Consider the following 18,361-nt stretch of genomic DNA (forward strand, 5'->3'; position numbering starts at 1 on the left):
GCAATAAAAATGAAATTAAAAAATAATTAATAAAATTGCGTAATTACCGGGCGGTGCTTTAACTGGCACCAAAGTTTATTGTATCCACCATCTTGATATTTTATACTAGTAACATATATTATTTTTCTATCAATATGTTCACCGCGCTTAATTTCTTTCCTTAGAGGTTTCTTTTTCACCTGACGATTGTCTGGAAAAGATCGCTCTTACCGATAAGACTGCCCATTGTACATGTATATTTCATGTTTTGCATTTAGGTGTATTTTATATTTGTGTATTCATCTACTCTGTTCTCTACTTGTACTATTTCGGCTGCGAATCAATCTTACAATTTTGTTAGAAGAGTGAGACAGTCTTTTCTAAAAATAAATAAATAATAAAAAACAATTGAGACTTCGTTTTTTTCGGTTTTCGGTATACTCACAATAATGCTTACTTTGGGATGCGGATGGGATTACTGGAGGGTCCGCCTGCGATTTAAGTATCAAGGACGAATGGGTGAGCACAGACCTTGCTAGAAGGCCAGTTGCTTACTCAACTACGGCAATACTTTTAAGGTTTAATTCATTTTCGATCGAAAGGAATCTCACAATCCAATTCACGAGTATAAGATAGATTTAACGCATCACGTTTAGTTGCAAAACCGGTAACACAAACTGTAAGCATATTTCCGGGTTCCAGCTTCTGAAGCCATATGAACAAACTACCGTACTTTATAGTATTTTCTTCGGCTTTCACGCGTCAGAATTAAAATTAGTTTTACAGTTTAATGACTTCGTAGTTCGTGACCATGAAAACTGTAAAGTATACGAAACACCGAAAATAATATAATGACCATAAAATAAACGCGCTTTGGAACTGTAAAATCAATATTAATTATACTCTAGTATCAAAGCTTTTGCTACAAGTACTTTTTTTTTACACTGATATCTCTGTTCCATGACTAATAATTATTTAATGTACGTACTTATTGATATTCATACAAAACTCAGGACTGTATGATTTAATATCGTATGCTATTATCCTGTTTTTACATGTAACTAGCTGACCGGCAGACTTCGTAGTGCCTCAATCGATAAATAAAATACCTAAACTTTTGTATAAAATAAACTTAAAACAAACAAAAGGATTTGTTGTTATTTTTATTTAATTCCGAGCATTTTCATATTTATCTTACCTTTTTAAACCTTCTCTGAACTTCAACAAATAATTCAAGACCAAAATTAGCCAAATCGGTTCAGCCGTTCTCGAGTTTTAGCGAGACAACGAACAGCAATTCATTTTTATATATAGAAGATAAAGATGGATTATCATATAAGGCTGAAATTCGCGTTATAATCTATGACAAAAAAAAGGAAGTACATTGTTATTTAAATTTTAAGAATAAAATGAAATTAAACGGGCAGGCGAGGTGATAAGGGAATTGTAGATTTTTTGCGCATAACGACTTCCTTTGGCAACAGCCTCGACGGGAACTTTACTTGAACAGCGAGCCTCGCAAAGCCTGTAAGCATTTGACGGGATGCTTTCTTTTTTACGGCGACGACGTCCGCTGCAACGTGATTCCTCTCATTTCCTTCGGTTTGCTCTCACAGTAGACTTGCGGTATCAGACAGGCCTCATTTGTCGCTTAATGGTTTCCGTTCTGAAGCCTTGCGGTTGTGTTTTGTGCTTTACCGTATATCAGCTTACCGTTCGTGGGTCGAATCAGAATTTCTATGGTTACTTAGAGCTTTGAAACTTTGCATTAACATATTAGTCATTTTACTTGAATTGTCTAAAGTTTTCATAAATAGATTAGCTGTACGCGTCCGCTTCGCTGGGCATTTAAAATTAACATTATTATTTCTCACCCCCACAAAGATTCTCATCATTAACGTCCCCGCAGCTGGTATAGGAAGTCCAACACTCATATAAATATTAGTCTATCCATTAAGTACATGTATTTTCTACATGGATACCAAGTTTCAAGTCAATCGGATGCATGGTTCAGTAGTTATAACGCAACATCCGTAAAAACCACTGTAGATTTATTTATGTATTAGTATAGAAAACACTATAAAGCACCTAAATATTATGTACATACAAAATATTATAATATATATTTCGTGAGTAATTCGGTTTCCTTTACTAACATTATAAGTCATTTCATTCTCGCAAAACCAAAAGTAAATTACGTTTATTTAGAGAAGTAGTTGATTTGATTTATTTCTTTTTACCTAGAATAATCACAATAAAACAAAACTGATAGCAGTCTTCCAAACTACGCAGTTTTGTGCAATGCGCGTAGCATTCAAAGGCACTATTAAATAAATAAATCAATTCGGTCAACGAATCCTTTATTTGCATGTAGAATAAACATAGGTCGTAATATATTTAAACACATACCTAATGTAGGCGAATTTGGTGATTATACGAGGCAGCGTCTGTGTCGAACAACTACACCCCTCGATGATTAAAACGGTCGAGTTGATTACGTTACGTGTTTGTACCCTTTCACGCAGCGCCACGGACGCCACCCTATAGGTTCATTTGAGGGTGAATTTGCGTTTTTTTTTTTTTTCAAACTGCCATTTTACAATATAAACGATGATGGGTTTTTTAAAATGTATTCCGAGTTTCGATTCATTTGTGTCATTTGTGGCATTTTAGGAGAGATAAAATTGAAACGATTTATGTTTCACCAGTTGATTTTTCCTCTTACAAATTATTCGTAAACGTTTTTTTGATTTAAAACATTCGATCAATGTGTTTTTAGTCTTCCCATGAACATATGCAGGTTGTTACTTAGGTCTTATTTTAAATGAGATTATGAATGCTCTTGGTTATGAAAGAAAGAGTATTATTTTTTTAAATAAAATATGTATGAAGTAATGTAAGGTAATGATTTTACAAAAATTTTAGTTTTGGTAAATAGGTGTTGGGAGATCAATTCTGTAAATTCTGTCATGGCGCCGCAATTCCAAGGAGTATCCCTACAACCTTCCGCGAGTATCGTGATACTTGGGGTCGACATTTCGAGTGATGTCCAATTTCGGAGTCATTTGGAAGACAAAGCCAAGTTGGCGTCCAAAATGCTGGGAGTTCTCAACAGAGCGAAGCGGTATTTCACGCCTGGACAAAGACTTTTGCTTTATAAAGCACAAGTCCGGCCTCGCGTGGAGTACTGCTCCCATCTCTGGGCCGGGGCTCCCAAATACCAGCTTCTTCCATTTGACTCCATACAGAGGAGGGCCGTTCGAATCGTCGATAATCCCATTCTCACGGATTGTTTGGAATCTTTGGGTCTGCGGAGGAACTTCGGTTTCCTCTGTATTTTGTACCGAATGTTCCATGGGGAGTGCTCTGAGGATTTGTTCGAGATGATACCGGCATCTCGTTTTTACCATCGCACCCGCCACCGGAGTAGAGTTCACCCATACTACCTGGAGCCACTGCGGTCATCGACAGTGCGTTTCCAGAGGTATTTTTTGCCACGTACCATCCGGCTATGGAATGAGCTCCCCTCCACGGTGTTTCCTGAGTGCTATGACATGTCCTTCTTTAAAAGAGGCTTGTGGAGAGTATTAAGCGGTAGGCAGCGGCTTGGCTCTGCCCCTGGCATTGCTGAAGTCCATGGGCGACGGTAACCACTCACCATCAGGTGGGCCGTATGCACGTCTGCCTGCAAGGGCAAAAAAAAAAAAACATGTTATAGAAATGATTGCACAGATCATATCCATGTCTCTATAGTTGCAAAATAAAAAATATATGTAGTTAAAAAAAATAATTATGTTACAAATTTTAATTTTTTTTTGCATAAGGATAACACAATCTTTAACGTATCCCAGACTCTGTCCGCCATAATGCATTGCGTCATAGGTCAATAGATGAAATAGAACAACTGAACAGAACACCGAACACCGCCGGAAATTCGGGCTGACAGGAAACCAGAACTAACTAACCGTCTAATCGATACTGTTTGATACATTGTGCAGTGGACACTACATGCAGATAGAGCTATGCATAATCATGTCATGAAATTATCCGCCATTGAATGATTAACATTGATTCAGTAACATTAATAAAACAGTATTTTTAATGATATCCAAAACATCTGCGGTTTTTTCGTACAATTTCTAATGTTTCAAAGATCTTTCGGTTTGGTGTGTTACTAGGTAAAAACGTGACATAAATGAATCGAGCGGTATTAGGTAGTGAGAATTGCTCCGTTGGTGAGTCGTCTGAAGATAGAAAGGTAATGATGGAATCACCTCAATAAACCCCTTCCTTAGATATAAAACTAACTTATAAAACACCGTAGAGTTCATACGACAAAGTTTACACATATATTTCGTATATTTCTTTGCATATTTTGTGTTATTTTTAATATTAGTTCTTATTAATTAAAAGCCTAACATAAATCTTGTACTGTGTGAAATAAACATTATAATCCGAGGTTAACGGTATCGGCGGCATGCTTAAGTTTTCCGTTTAAATTTTTTCATTAATGTTTTTGCACTCCGTCACTGAACGAGTTCACGGCTACGTTAAAGTTACCGGTGCCCGTGGACATCACCAAATGAATGCCGCATATTAATGAATACGTTTTTCTTTACGTGTTTTCTTGCACAAATATCGCCTGCTGGATTTGAACACAGGCATAGCCGCATCGCAGTTGGACTAACCAAGCGTTTTATTCTTTAAGCCACGATGACTTATGATCATTGTACACTAGCTTTCGGCTCGCAACATCACCTGCGTAGGTTATACTTTATATCCTGTGGACCAAGACACGTGCTCAACAATGCGATGAAATATAGCCTATATTCTTTTACATCGCACAAACAATTTTCATACCGAAATTTCGTCAAAGTCGGTTCAGTGGTTTTAGCGCGAATATGTAACAGACAGACATAGCTACTTTCGTATTCATTATGCTATATAACTTCTAACATATAACAGTGTTAAAGCAAAAGAAAAAATATTGAAGTTTTTGTTTCAATGTTTATTTTTAGTGGTTGTGTGTAATCTGAATGTAAAAATTTCAAAATCCAATACATATTTGACCTTAGATTACTTAAAAAATCAATGAAAAACTAAATACCTAATTGTATTACTTTGTTAAGACTAAACAACTGATCTTACTCCGGTAAGATTTTCAACGCATGCCTCTCAATTTCCACGTGACGCTTCCGCCGGCATAATCACCATTGAGACGTTTTTGATTGCATTCTTAGGATTCCGAGTCTTTCGAAACGGAATCTTCAACATTTTAAGTGGAATTTAGACGGCAGATCGATTCTATTCTATAAATTATTTATGAGCTATCAAGCTATGCATCTGTAAAGAGCTGTTTGTTTCTTCAAATTGTTGTTTTGTGATTTTTGCATTCAGAAGTATTTGCTGCATTATTTGTTTTTGGCTTTTTGTTTTTTCATTGTAATGCTTTATAGTTTTTCAATATGTCCTATATGTCATAAACTTGTCCCTTTATTGTGTTGGCAGATACATGACAAAGTTTAAGGTTTCATTAACCACTAAAAGTTTTGTAAACTTTATCAACACTTCTCCCCCAAACTAATATGACTTCGACGAGAACAAATACCGTTCATCTTAGGGTGTAACGAAATAATTCAATAGCTATTATTATCGTTTTGTTTCCACGTCCCAGTATTCTCATATGATTCATTCTCAATTTCTCTTATTTAGTGTCATCGTCATCTAAAGATGCTAATATAAAAATCGCTTGTACGTCTATCTTTTGTCAAATCTCTCACACTTTCTGTCAGATTTCTTATAATATATCTTATTAGCTTACAATTGAGGCCGTCAGCGTAAAAGTGGCCTAACCCACAATTTTTCATATTCGTGCTTACATATTGCAATTTATTTAAAACATAATAATTTTTTATACAAAAACGGTTTATCCCTAGTTTCACCCATAGATAACAGATGGCTTTGTGAACATAATTTTTTCGCGAATTGTTTTTGGCTACGAAGCCATGTAAAAGTAAATTCATACCTCATTATCTCCATACTAACTATGGTAAACTTAGGTCACTTTTACGCTGACGGCCTCAATTGTAGCGTTGTAAGGTAGGTTTAAGTACGAATAAAATTTTCTGGTTATGTTCCACAAAACAATTTGAATTTAGCTCTATTAAAATACGGTATTGTTAGTTTTCGATTCGATAAAGTGGAGGTCTCGTTGTTGGCAAGAGTGCCTGTGGCCTGTGGTCGGCGGTCGCAACGCCAATCAATCATGAGCGACGGGTGACAGTCACAGTTGGAGCGACCCGGGCCGTGCGGTTCGCTTCGTCCCCTGAAATTAGCCCCCTCCCTCCGCTTCCAATACCCAATCCGAAACATCTCTTTATCTATCGATTGACTTTACTATTTCTTTACATTTACTTGTGTTTAGTTTTTTTTTTTCCATTAAAATACGAATATTTTTATAAATATGTTAATATTACGTCAAAAACCTATCATACTTAATTAGGTAATTTTTGTTAAATTGTCTTTCTCGTTTGTTACAGATTTTGAAAAGAAAACATTAATTGCAAACGGTGAGTTAACTTAAAATTTTCATTAGAGTACATTTATAAACGTTGCCGATTATATGTACAAATAATCTTTATTAGGAAAAAATGAAAAGAAAAAAAACAGGATACATATATGACGATTTCTTTGTCACTCTCTATTTTTAATTTCGTTAAGTAGTACTTAGCGAATGGTAATGCTATTGATAAGCTGTTCGGTAATATCAAAGCATAAAAATGTAACCGATGCACTAGATGATCGGGAGCACCTTTGGCGGTGATGATGCTGGCTATCGGAAGCTAAAGACAAACACGTCACACCCATCAAGGCAAAGATACACATGGTTAAAATGTCAATTTCTTTAGAATCAGAGGGGTCTTTCTTACTTACAAAAGATTGTGTTCAATTCGCGGTTGATACCATTTAAAATCCCGCTCTTACAAGTACCTAATAAAGTAATAAGGGGGATGTCAATTAGGAAAATGAGGTGTGAAAATATTATACTACTATGCGGTTGTGAAGCCGGGGTCGCATTTTTTTTGTATTGCTTTGATGAATGGATGACCTTACGGCCCACCTCGTATAAGTCACCGTGGTTCTTTCGACGATGATACGCGCTTCACCTACAAGAAACATTAATTTAATATTCCAAGAAATATACAATAAATAGTAACGCCAATAGTGTCACACCTAAACTAATTATTCTTTTAAATAAATCTTTCACACAAATTTAAGAGAGTACGTAACACAAAGGTCGCCGGTGGCTACAGCTTTTTCGCAATAACAAAAACTAGTAGCGGTCTATCAAACAATTTACTTTATACGATGAGGACTCGTTCCTACCAATTACCTATTGTTAGTGGTGGAACAGACGCCAGAGCTCTGGATAAAAGGCAATTTATACACGCCACTCATTTCATTACACAGAGATAAGGGTCTTGTGAATATTTGCGTTCAATTACGTGCCTTTATATTTTGTTGCATGCTGACATCAAGTGGGAATGGCGAGAAATAAAACCAAGCGAGAATATTATACGGCTACTCTACCTACTTAAACCCTGAAAGTTGAGCGGCTAACATAGCCTGTTATACGTGCCCATATGGTTTGTATTACTTTTGCGGTCAACTCAACACTGCAAAGTATCAACCATCAAAAGAATAAAATAGCGAAGATACTAAGCGAGTTGTTGTTAATTTTTCTTTGGAAATGTCTACCCTACTTGTCAAACGGATAATTGAAAAGTTGAACGAGACCTCCTTGACGTAAGCCTCTGGCACTGGTGTAATTCACTCCAATTAGCGGATAGCCACGGAGAATGGGGATGTTCAAAGCCGTCTTGAAAGGCTAAGACGAGTTCCAATAACTGAGTTATCGATGCGATGTCCTCGGGCTAGAGCGGGGAAGTCTGAAGCGGGTAATCCGCTTTGGTCCCAACAGTCACAACTTCGCCGATACCACTCGAAACACTCAATTTTAAACTTGCACGCCGCGACAAAAGAGTAAGTAATAAGATCCATTGTTGTGCAACTTTACAACTTGCTCTAGCTGTTATTTAGTTTTGTGTATTTGAAATACAAATTAATGACTTCATTCCTAGAGAGTTCGTTAGTTAATTCTTGCGTGCTACCAAGGATTAAAGTAACTACACTAGTAACGATGAAGAAGTTTGCTTTGAAGCGAAACTGAATTTTAATTCTACATTAGTGCAGTATAGCACTGTAGCAGAGTTGCCAAACAAAGCAATTAGTAAGAAGGGTCAGTAATAATAAAATGTAAAAAATAATTAAAACTACAAAATCCTTAGATGACACCTACATACTTTCTGTATGTGTGAAATTGAATATGAAAAAAAACATATAAAGATGATATAATCTCGCCCAGAATGAGCCAAGGAAACTTTTATATGCGAGTGTGGGGGTAGTTGTCAAATAACTAAACATATTTGCTTAAAAATGAGAAGGAACGCGATTGCCATGAGAGCGTGCGAGAAGAACATATATTTCTCAAACACATATGTACAACATACATATTTCAACTTCTTCATCTATATACAACCAATTTTAATCGTACGCTTAAAGTTTCCTTTTAATATTAGTAATTGTTACGTTTGAAATAATGTGCGTAATAAAACATATGAAACACCATCATTATACTAAGATTATACTAGCATTGAGCAAAGTTGCCGCATTATCTATAAGTCTTCCGTTCCGTGGACTTTGCAAACTACCTACGATTGCTGCATTATTTTACTGCATCCTGCATTTTCAATAAACGTTATCGAAATAGCTGTTATATTATATGATATTATTTATAATATATTTATTGATATTTTATGGATTCTAATTTTTATTTATTTATTTATACTTGAAAATATTTATTAAAAAAAAAATTGATGTTAGTTTTTTTTTACAAAGTAATAAATACATTGTCGTTGGTGACGGTATCTACTACACAAATTATCAGTAGCTAGGCCTCTAAAGTCAAAAACCTCACGATTCGCGGCGAATCTAGAACATGTACTTTCTGCACCAGGCCCTTAAGGTACCTACTTCGTAACAAAATGATGCCCTTTAAAACATTTTTACCGTCCGTTATAGCCTATGGAAGTGTAGTGTTCACTTACACGGCCCGTACATACATTAACTCTCTCCAGGTCGTCCGATACCGTTTTTGCAAAATAGCCATCGGATCACTCTAGTATGTGAGGAATGTAGATCTTCACGACAATTTTCAATTAGAATCGGTTCGTAAGTATTTGAAGACAACGTCAGAACGCTCCTTCGAAAAAGCGGCACCACACGGTAACTCTGTTATCGTGGCCGTTTCTAATTACATAATAGACCAGACGTCGGGGCAACGCAAAGCCGCCGTCGTCCTAAGCATGTCTTATCAGATCCTCCCATCCACTGCTTTTAGGCATTCCAAGCACCTGTTACCGTTCTCGTCGGAATCATAGACGCAATCCATTGAGTTTCTCGCCAGATCTTCTTAGTGTGTCGCGATTCTGATAAGGTGGTAGATTCAAAGAAGCACTGCTCTTCATAGGGCAATATACTTTCTTTATTTCCCGTGTAGGCAAACGAGCATACGGCCCACTTGCTGGTGAATTGTTACCGTTGCTCGTGGACGTCAGCAATGCCAGGGGCAGAGCCAAACCGCTGCCTACCGTTTAATACTTTCCACAAGCCTCGTTAGCAAGTGTTACCAAATTCTCTCAAGTTGAACCCTTGACCCTTAGACTACCAGCGGTTAGGCAGGGATAAAAAAAATATAAGTGTTGGTCGAAAGTTATCGCTATAAAAGCTTACACCGACACAACTATTAGAACAATGATAATTTAATCAACATGCTACGAGTACATACGGTAGTCTCATGGGCCAGGTCTAAATGGTATTATTATTATTAAGCGTACAATGCGTTCGGGTTCATAGCACACTTGATATTAAACATTTATTGTGGCTTAGACACAACATGATTTAAAAAAACCCATCTAATTTAAACTAAAAGATTTATTTGAAAATTTAAAATGGATATTCAAAGCTTCGGTGTACTTTGATTACAATGTAACCCTTATTTTGTTTATTCAGGGTTAATGACACCGCACAACGCACAGTAATTATTATTGACCATAGTGATGTCGTTTTCACGAATACGTTACAAGGTTTACACAATCTAGCGTAACCTTCGATGAACAATAGTTCTAGATCGTAGGGCTAAATACTCAAAAACATTCAATGCGATTCATGTAAAATTATATTTACTTTTATTACCAACTTAATACATACCTACCTAATTGCCAAAAAGAGCTGCTTTGTCAATTTTTAATATATATCTTATACAGCTATCATAATATGATTTGCATTTTTCTAAATGGTCATCTTTGAATGGTACCATTTTCTTAGATACTATATTGGTACGTCTATTGCAAAAAACAAAAAAAAACTTTATATATCTAAAAAAACATCTAGTTTTCAAGAGCACCTGTTTTTTAATGACTATGAAATCCTTATTAGAAATATTTGTTTACACTGTGCGGAAAAATGCTATTAATGCTTAATTAATACCGACTGCAAAAGGGGTGAATGCCTACTAAAAGATTATTTTCTGGAAATTGCTATTGCTATTTCATTTAAGAGGGGTTAGAAGGAATTCGGCTTTTCATGAAAGACAATTAATTTTGTAAAATATTGTTTTCTACCTGATGAAATAGATACAAAATTAGAAAGTACTTTCACAAGGCTACCTTAATATAATATCTAACCTTAACTTTATTATTTTCAACTAGTGTAACATTACCTTTCAAAAAAACACCTAGATATAACATTGTAGATATACGACAACAGCATCCTTGTCTATAGTGCATAATTGGGTGTATACAACTCACATCAGCAACACCTACGGTAACATTGGGTCCGGATGATTGACCAGTTATTGTATATCCACAAAACAACATCTATTTTTGCAACATCATCTGATTACTATTTATAAAATGATGTCGGGAGTGGAGTTATCGAGGAGGTGCGACAGTCCCCTGCTAGGTCAGGACGAGCAGGGCCAGGCGAGCACGTGAGCTTTTCACCGGGGACCATTCATGAGCGAGGGCGGCGGCCTGCGCGCGCATCGATCGATACGGCGAGCGCGGGCGGCAGTGGCCATCCCGCCGCGCGACACTGTACACGCGCGTCTCGCCGATACGAACCGTCGAGCCCATGACCGCCCTCCACAGATGACGGAACCCGCCCGCGCCCAACTGCAACGCCGCACTAGCCCCGTGCTCCACACGATCGCACTCCGCACTCTGTCCCAGCGCGCGACGTCAAGGTACGACCACCGTAATCAATACCCCGCATGGTGCGACCCCGCCGGAGCTACCGCAACATCGAGACGAAGCACCTTACTTACCGTGGTAACGACAAAAAAAATTACAGCGCACGATAAATGTGTTATAGAATTAGCTGAATTCGTACCAGCATAGGAACGATAGAATTTTATTTCATACAATGCAACAGTAAGGTCGGTTGCATAAATAATAATACATTTTTGTACTTTCCGATAGTAAATTCAATGTTATCCTAAAAAAAATTATAAAAGGTACCTTTTCTTCTTTATGAAATGATGGTACAAATATTATACCATTTCAGAATAAATGTATTAATTATTGGAAGCACATTTCTACCAAACTGTACATTTTCATAGAATTTTATTGTGAGCGATAATATGATGTGCACAACAAATCTAGTTAGTATTTGTAGTAAACCTACGAGAAATTGTGAAATCTAATTGTAATTATAAAATTATAATTTAATTATATAGGCATTCAGATACATCGGCAAGTAACAACTGACATTTTACGTGATAAACGATTCGAATGTATGTTACGAGTATACACCGTGTAAAGACAACGGCCGTCTGGTGTAGTGGTAAGTGACATGGTCACTACACAAGGGGGTCGCGGGTTCGAATCCCGCCAAGGGAAGATATTTGTATGATAAATATAAATGTCTTTTCCAGGGTTATGGATGTATATTAAATATGTGTATGTGTGTTAAAAATCTTATATTTATTTCCGTTATCTGGTACCTGTAACACAAGTTCTTTACGAACTTATCACGAAACCAGTTAACGTGGCGTGATAGTTAGTAAATATACAAAAAAAAAAAAACTTGTATGGAGCACTAATTTCGCAGGACTAGGATTCACTATTAAACAGTGTCATTGTACATCATTTTGGAGTAGAGCGACAAAAATTATGCTCTATCCAATCAAAATTTCACGATTAAGCCGAAATGAAACCATTATTCGTGGTAACTATGGTAAATTCATAAATTCCCAAATCATTTAGGTCACCGTTTAATAATGCATTATTAAAACCCATTTTCCGCTTCTGCGAGTAACAACGGCTGTACTACTCGTGTTCATTTCTATGTTATTTTTATTTTTTCTTTTTTAGAAACACTGCAAACATGAATGTTCGATCATAAATTGAACCTGAAACAGCTCGTTGGAGAGCACGCTTTTAAGCTCAAGTTCCGTTAAAGTTAAATAGGACCATAAATTATATATTACTAGAGGTCCCGCAGTAGTCGAAATTCGACTATAATTAATTGGAATTGTAAGTTTGTACACTATTATGATTGTATTTTATACTTCTATAATCACAAATTTCGCCAAGACTACACTATAAAAAATATTAACAAAGACAAACAATATTTAATCTCAATTTGACAACAGACGTCAAGAACAAAAGTTTGACAATAAATAGTATGCATGCGTGTGTGCGTCAAATACATGGTATGTAGTGTAGTGTGTGTAATGTTTTCTTTATTGATTTAATGTATCTTTTATGCATTATTTAAAAAATATATTAGCATTGTGCACTTCTTCTCTATATTCTCTATAAGTGTGGAAAATTTCATACTCCTTCGTCCGCGCAATTTTCGTAAAAAGGGATACAAAGTTTTTGTTTCACGTATTAATATATAGATACTCGTACAAGTATACTTTTAATATAAATGTGTTTTCGATTCGGTATATAGGAAATCTATTAAGCACTTTATCAAAAATTTCAACTTTCACCACAGAATCGGATTGTTCAAACTTTTAAATATAAACACTAGTACATACAGCTTTCTTTTTTCTATTTATTTTTGTTACTATGTTGACACATTGAATTTTGAATACAGCTTAGCAAGTTGGTCATTCGAAGACGTATTTCTAAGACAAGTGAAACGTAACCGTTACCTGTTTAGGATAGGTGGTGTAAGCCCGTACTATGAATCATTGGTTTCGGTTTGAAGGGAAAGCTATATACCTAAATCTATAACTTGGAGTTTGACCTCGTGATGACTCGATCAAAGGTGGCATTGACGAAACAATGTCTTAGGCAGTAATTCTTTAGCAACAGTTCGAAGACTGTAGTCTGTTCATCAACCAAAAAAAATTAAGAGAAACACTTCAATATATAAATACACTACCAAGAATACCATCTGATACAGATGATTTAAGTTTAAAATATTATTTTAATAAAAAAGCATAAAGCATATAATACGCAGAATGTAGATAGATATATAAGTGTTTTTAGAAATACTAATCACAATTATATAAATATTAACATTTAAAAAAATATATATGCACAAATATACTTAGTCTAACACTATCTTAATTCAGTTCGTTTATAGCCGTTTCTTCCAAAACATTGAGTTATTTCATTAGTACTGTCTGATATCAGTAAAGTGCTTCTTGGTATCTCAAGTTAGGAACAAGTGACGGCCAGCTTAATCCAGCCTGCAGTGACTGGAATGCTCTGAATCACAACGAACAACGAATATAGTCGTCGTCGTGGCCTACAGGATAAGACGTCCGGTGCATTCGTGTTGAGCGATGCACCGGTGTTCGAATCTCGCAGGCGGGTACCAATTTTTCTAATGAAATACGTACTCAACAAATGTTCACGATTGACTTCCACGGTGGAGGAATAACATCGTGTCATAAAAACCAAACCCGCAAAATTATAATTTGCGTAATCACTGGTGGTAGGATCTCTTGGGAGTCCGCACGGGTAGGTATCACCACCCTGCCTATTTCTGCCGTGAAGCAGTAATGCGTTTCGGATTGAAGGGCGGGGCCGCCGTTGTAACTATACTTGAGACCTTAGAACTTATATCTCAACGTGGGTGGCGCATTTACGTTGTACATGTTTATGGGCTCCAGTAACCACTTAAACACCAGATGAGCTGTGAACTCGTCCACCCATCTAAGCAATAAAAAAAAGAACAAGCCAAAAAAACGACCAAGTGCCCTACAGCTCAGTGCTATGTTTAAAATAGTATGTTTGCTATGTTTATATAGTCGTCGTGGCCTAACGGATAAGACGTCCGGTGCATTCGCGTTGAAGTGATGCACCGGTGTTCGAATCCCGCAGGCGGGTACCAATTTTTCTAATGAAATAAGTACTCAACAAATGTTCACGATTGACTTCCACGGTGAAGGAATAACATCGTGTAATAAAAATGAAACCCGCAAAATTATAATTTGCGTAATTACTGGTGGTAGGACCTCTTGTGAGTCCGCGCGGGTGGGTACCACCACCCTGCCTACTTCTGCCGTGAAACAGTAATGCGTTTCGGTTTGAAGGGTGGGGCAGCCGTTGTAACTATACTGTGATCTTAGAACTTATAACTCAAGGTGGGTGGCGCATTTACGTTGTAGATGCCTATGGGCTCCAGTAACCACTTAACACCAGGTAGGCTGTCGCTCGTCCACCCATCTAAGCAAAAAAAAAGACAAACAAAAAAACGGTGCTATGTTTAAAATAAACAAACTTTGATCAACACTACTATGGCAGAAATGTAATAATTAGTCCCCTTCTAACTTTTTGACTATCATCTGATTGTCCTCTCCCTTTAAATTAATGAATTTTTTAGGTATTTGTCCTTTTTAACTTATTCAACGATCCCTCACATCATATACGTGAACAACTTTGAAACTCTACCGTAAACATGTGAGGTCCATAATAAAAGCATCCTTTCAAATTAGCTTAAACTTCCTTGTTATTGTTGTCTATAACATACACTGAGGGTCCGGCTTTCTAAATAATTCATACAGAAGACACGCACTCATTTAACTTTCAATTTAATTATGTGTTAATTAGAAAATTTGTAAGGACCTTTTCATAAAAAACTAATTAGGACCTTTTGATAGAGACTAAAGTAAATAATTAGCATTTGCAACTGTCAATTCGGTAGGTACATTAACTGTAGTAGGGAATTTGTTTCTCTTATTTTCTCTCTCTCTTCTTCAACCCATGTCCACCCAATGCTGAGTGTAGATCTCTTGGAATGCACCCATTCTTTTCGGTCTCTTGCATTTCGCATCCAGTCCACGCCAACCACTTTGACCAGGTCATCGGTCTACCGCGTTGGCTGTCTGCCCACGATACGACGTTCAGTACGAGGTCTCCACTCCAGTATGTTTGTGCCCCACTGATTGAGTGCAACCGCGGGAACCCCCCTACTCTGACCGGGTTCTAACCCCGGACGGATATCGGACGTCGGGTATAAGAGTTCAGGGGAGTCCTCTCCACTCCAGTATTTTTGTATTTTTGCAACGGCATGTGTGGCCATCCCACTTCCACTTTTTCCGAGCAATCACTTTGGCTATGTCAATCAAACCAGTTCTTCTGCGGATTTCGGTATTGCGCACTCTATCCCATATAAAAATGCCTAACATAGCCCGTTCCATGGCTCTTTGCGTGACTTGTATTTCGGTCATAATTTATTATTATTATATTCTTATTTTCCCAATGTATCAAATATGTTTTTCATTAGGTATAATTTATTTACACCTTTTAAAACCTTGGTATTCTTCGCTGTGTTCTCGGTAATTAAAACGACAAACGTATCACCTCATGGTACATTGATACCTACAACGGCTACAACTTACTGTATGGTTGGAAATATTTTTTATGGTAATACGTATATAAAATATTGTCAAATAAATGAGATATTATACAATCTGCAAGTGCATAAAAAACAACTATAGATTATACAAATTTTATGTAGGTCGCAATGTTGTCAGAACCGTAATCCATACATATAAATAAAATTGGAGTGTCTGTTTGTAATAATTTAAATAGCCTCTTTTTACTACATGCATATGTATATTCGATACGGTACGGTATATATACGGTACATACACCAAAATAACATTTTTTACAATTTTTGTCTGTCTGTCTGTCTGTTTGTTCCGGCTAATCTCTGGAACGGCTGGACCGATTTTGACGGGACTTTCACTGATAGGTAGCTGATGATATTTTTTTAGACTAGCTTCGCCCCGCGGCTTCACCCGTGGTACGACAATAACCGCGGGTAACATGGTCGATAATAAAATGTAATGTTTCCGAAGCGAAGCCAGGGCGGGTCGCTAGTATGTAATAAGTCTGTACCTATAAAGTTGTATTTTTACAATACTATTTGAAACGTAATTTATGTATGACTGGCAATAAATTCTAAATTCAAATGATTTTTATTAAGAAAATATGAAATTCTATTTTTAAATTTAGTCATTTGTTTATTAATTAGTGTTTTATTTTTATTAATCAATAAACCTAGCACCACAACGCAAACAAGCACCTAGACCATGCCCCAAACGACAAATTACATCTAAAAACAAAGGTCACTATTTAGTGGTCTAGTGCCGGCATAAATTATCGTAGCATCTTACAAAATGGCACCAACATTACTACGAGGCACTGCACTGGACTGGACTCTAATCTCTACTATGGACATCATAATTGTGGCACAAATGTCTCAATAATCGTCTCCATATCGCACCATGCTAGCACGGCCCAATCTCATTCTAAATCTGTGGTCTAAAGTCTATCATTTAAACCAGTTAACAAGTTTGAATTTAATAATAGTACATCAATGCCAACGCAATGAACGTCATCCCATTAAAAAAAATAAAAATTATGTACGTGATATGAACAGGAGATTATTGACGAAAAGTCTTAAAAATTACAAAAACAAAATTTTAATGTAGCAATTTTGATAACCTATGATGATAATACTATCAATATTAACTACCTAAAAACGAAACTCGTATTTAATTTCAAAAAATTGTTGCAAACAAGAGAAAATAGCACTTACCTGCCATGTCTTTGTTTATTTATTATTTTTCATTTACGATTTTATTCTATTTTATTCTTAAAAGGATTATTTTCTTCAACCTATTTTTGACGGTTATGACGTAGTGCCCAAGGAACTTTTGGGCGGGTAATTATAATGTCCGTTTCGTGATGCAGCGTAATTACGGCCTAGCAAAAGAAAACGGATTAAGACAAAGTAGTATAGGGAGGTTACACCTTTTTTGTAGAACTTGAGATCTTATAACTTGGACATTGCATACAAAGTTCACAAAAAATGGACAAATTATGGTAAATAAAAATTAATTGAATAATTAACGAAAATTAAAAAATGTTTTCGAAAAATTGACAACGCCGGATATTAAATAGGACACAATCATGATTGCAAAACAACGTCTCTGATATAATTAAAGCTAAAGACTAGCCGTGTTCTACTTGTAATCTTATGACCCTCGAATTTGACTTAAAGTTGGTTTATTCTGATGAACTTTACCCCCGGGAATGCCCCCTTTTTTGACAGAAAAAGGCTTTAACAGATAGAGGGATAACTGCTCCCGATAACCAACTGCTCCTATACTTGCTCTGGTCTTTATTTCATATTGATCCAAAACACATAGACGTAAAGTAAAAAAACTATAACGTCAAAATCCAAGAATATTGTGATGGTTCCAGATGATCCATCAACAATGAGTCGCCGTGCGCGGCCGTGACATGGGAGCGCAGGCATGGGCTGGCGCGCCGTGCAACCGCCGCACATCGCCGCCGGCTTGCTCCTCCTGCTGCTTGTCAATCTACCAGGTAATATGTACTATCTACCAAGAACACTCAAATCTAGAATGTTCCAAGGAATTATGACGTTTATAAAAATGTTAAACCAAAAATTAATTAAACACATTTTATAGTGACCTGCCATCAAGACCACCAAGATGCCGTGCACATCACGGCTATCCTCGGTGAAAGTGTCGTGTTCAACTGTCAGGTGGATTTTCCCGAAGATATCCCGGTGCCGTACGTGTTGCAGTGGGAGAAGAAGGTAGGCGAAACGGTACGACGGCCCACACTCCACTCTTTACAATACAACGCTGCTCATCTACCGTGTGTGTATTTCTGTTCAATAGAGGATGGCTCGTCTCCGCGACGCGCCTGCTGACTGTAAAGTATATCTCGTGGTGTTGTCGACAACGACACCTCGTTTT

At 36.7% G+C, this 18,361-nt stretch overlaps 1 protein-coding gene and 1 long non-coding RNA gene across 5 annotated transcripts in view; one reads left to right on the top strand and one right to left on the bottom strand.

The window, feature by feature from the left end:
- Nucleotides 1-10,352, bottom strand: part of LOC134199869 (uncharacterized) — a 37,795-nt gene extending 27,443 nt beyond the window's left edge. The window contains exon 1 of the long non-coding RNA XR_009974523.1: nt 10,313-10,352. This is a non-coding gene — a long non-coding RNA (uncharacterized LOC134199869). The remainder of the gene's footprint in view (nt 1-10,312) is intronic.
- The window catches only part of LOC101746344 (protein turtle), a 76,504-nt gene that overhangs the window by 39,761 nt on the left and 18,382 nt on the right, over nt 1-18,361 (top strand). For 2 of the 4 annotated variants that reach the window (XR_009974516.1, XM_038014593.2), the window contains exons 2-4: nt 6,519-6,548; nt 17,838-17,963; nt 18,068-18,210. Coding sequence is in view for 3 of the 4 variants with exons in the window: in XM_038014593.2 (XP_037870521.1) it covers nt 17,891-17,963; nt 18,068-18,210 (216 nt within the window). In the remaining variant the exon portion in view is untranslated. Of the gene's footprint in view, nt 1-6,518; nt 6,549-11,108; nt 11,345-17,837; nt 17,964-18,067; nt 18,211-18,361 lie in introns of those variants that run through there. The other 2 variants (XM_038014594.2, XM_062671543.1) reach the window with 2 other exon arrangements.

The sequence above is a fragment of the Bombyx mori genome, chromosome 12 (genome assembly GCF_030269925.1).
Source record: "Bombyx mori chromosome 12, ASM3026992v2".
NCBI lineage: Eukaryota > Metazoa > Arthropoda > Insecta > Lepidoptera > Bombycidae > Bombyx > Bombyx mori.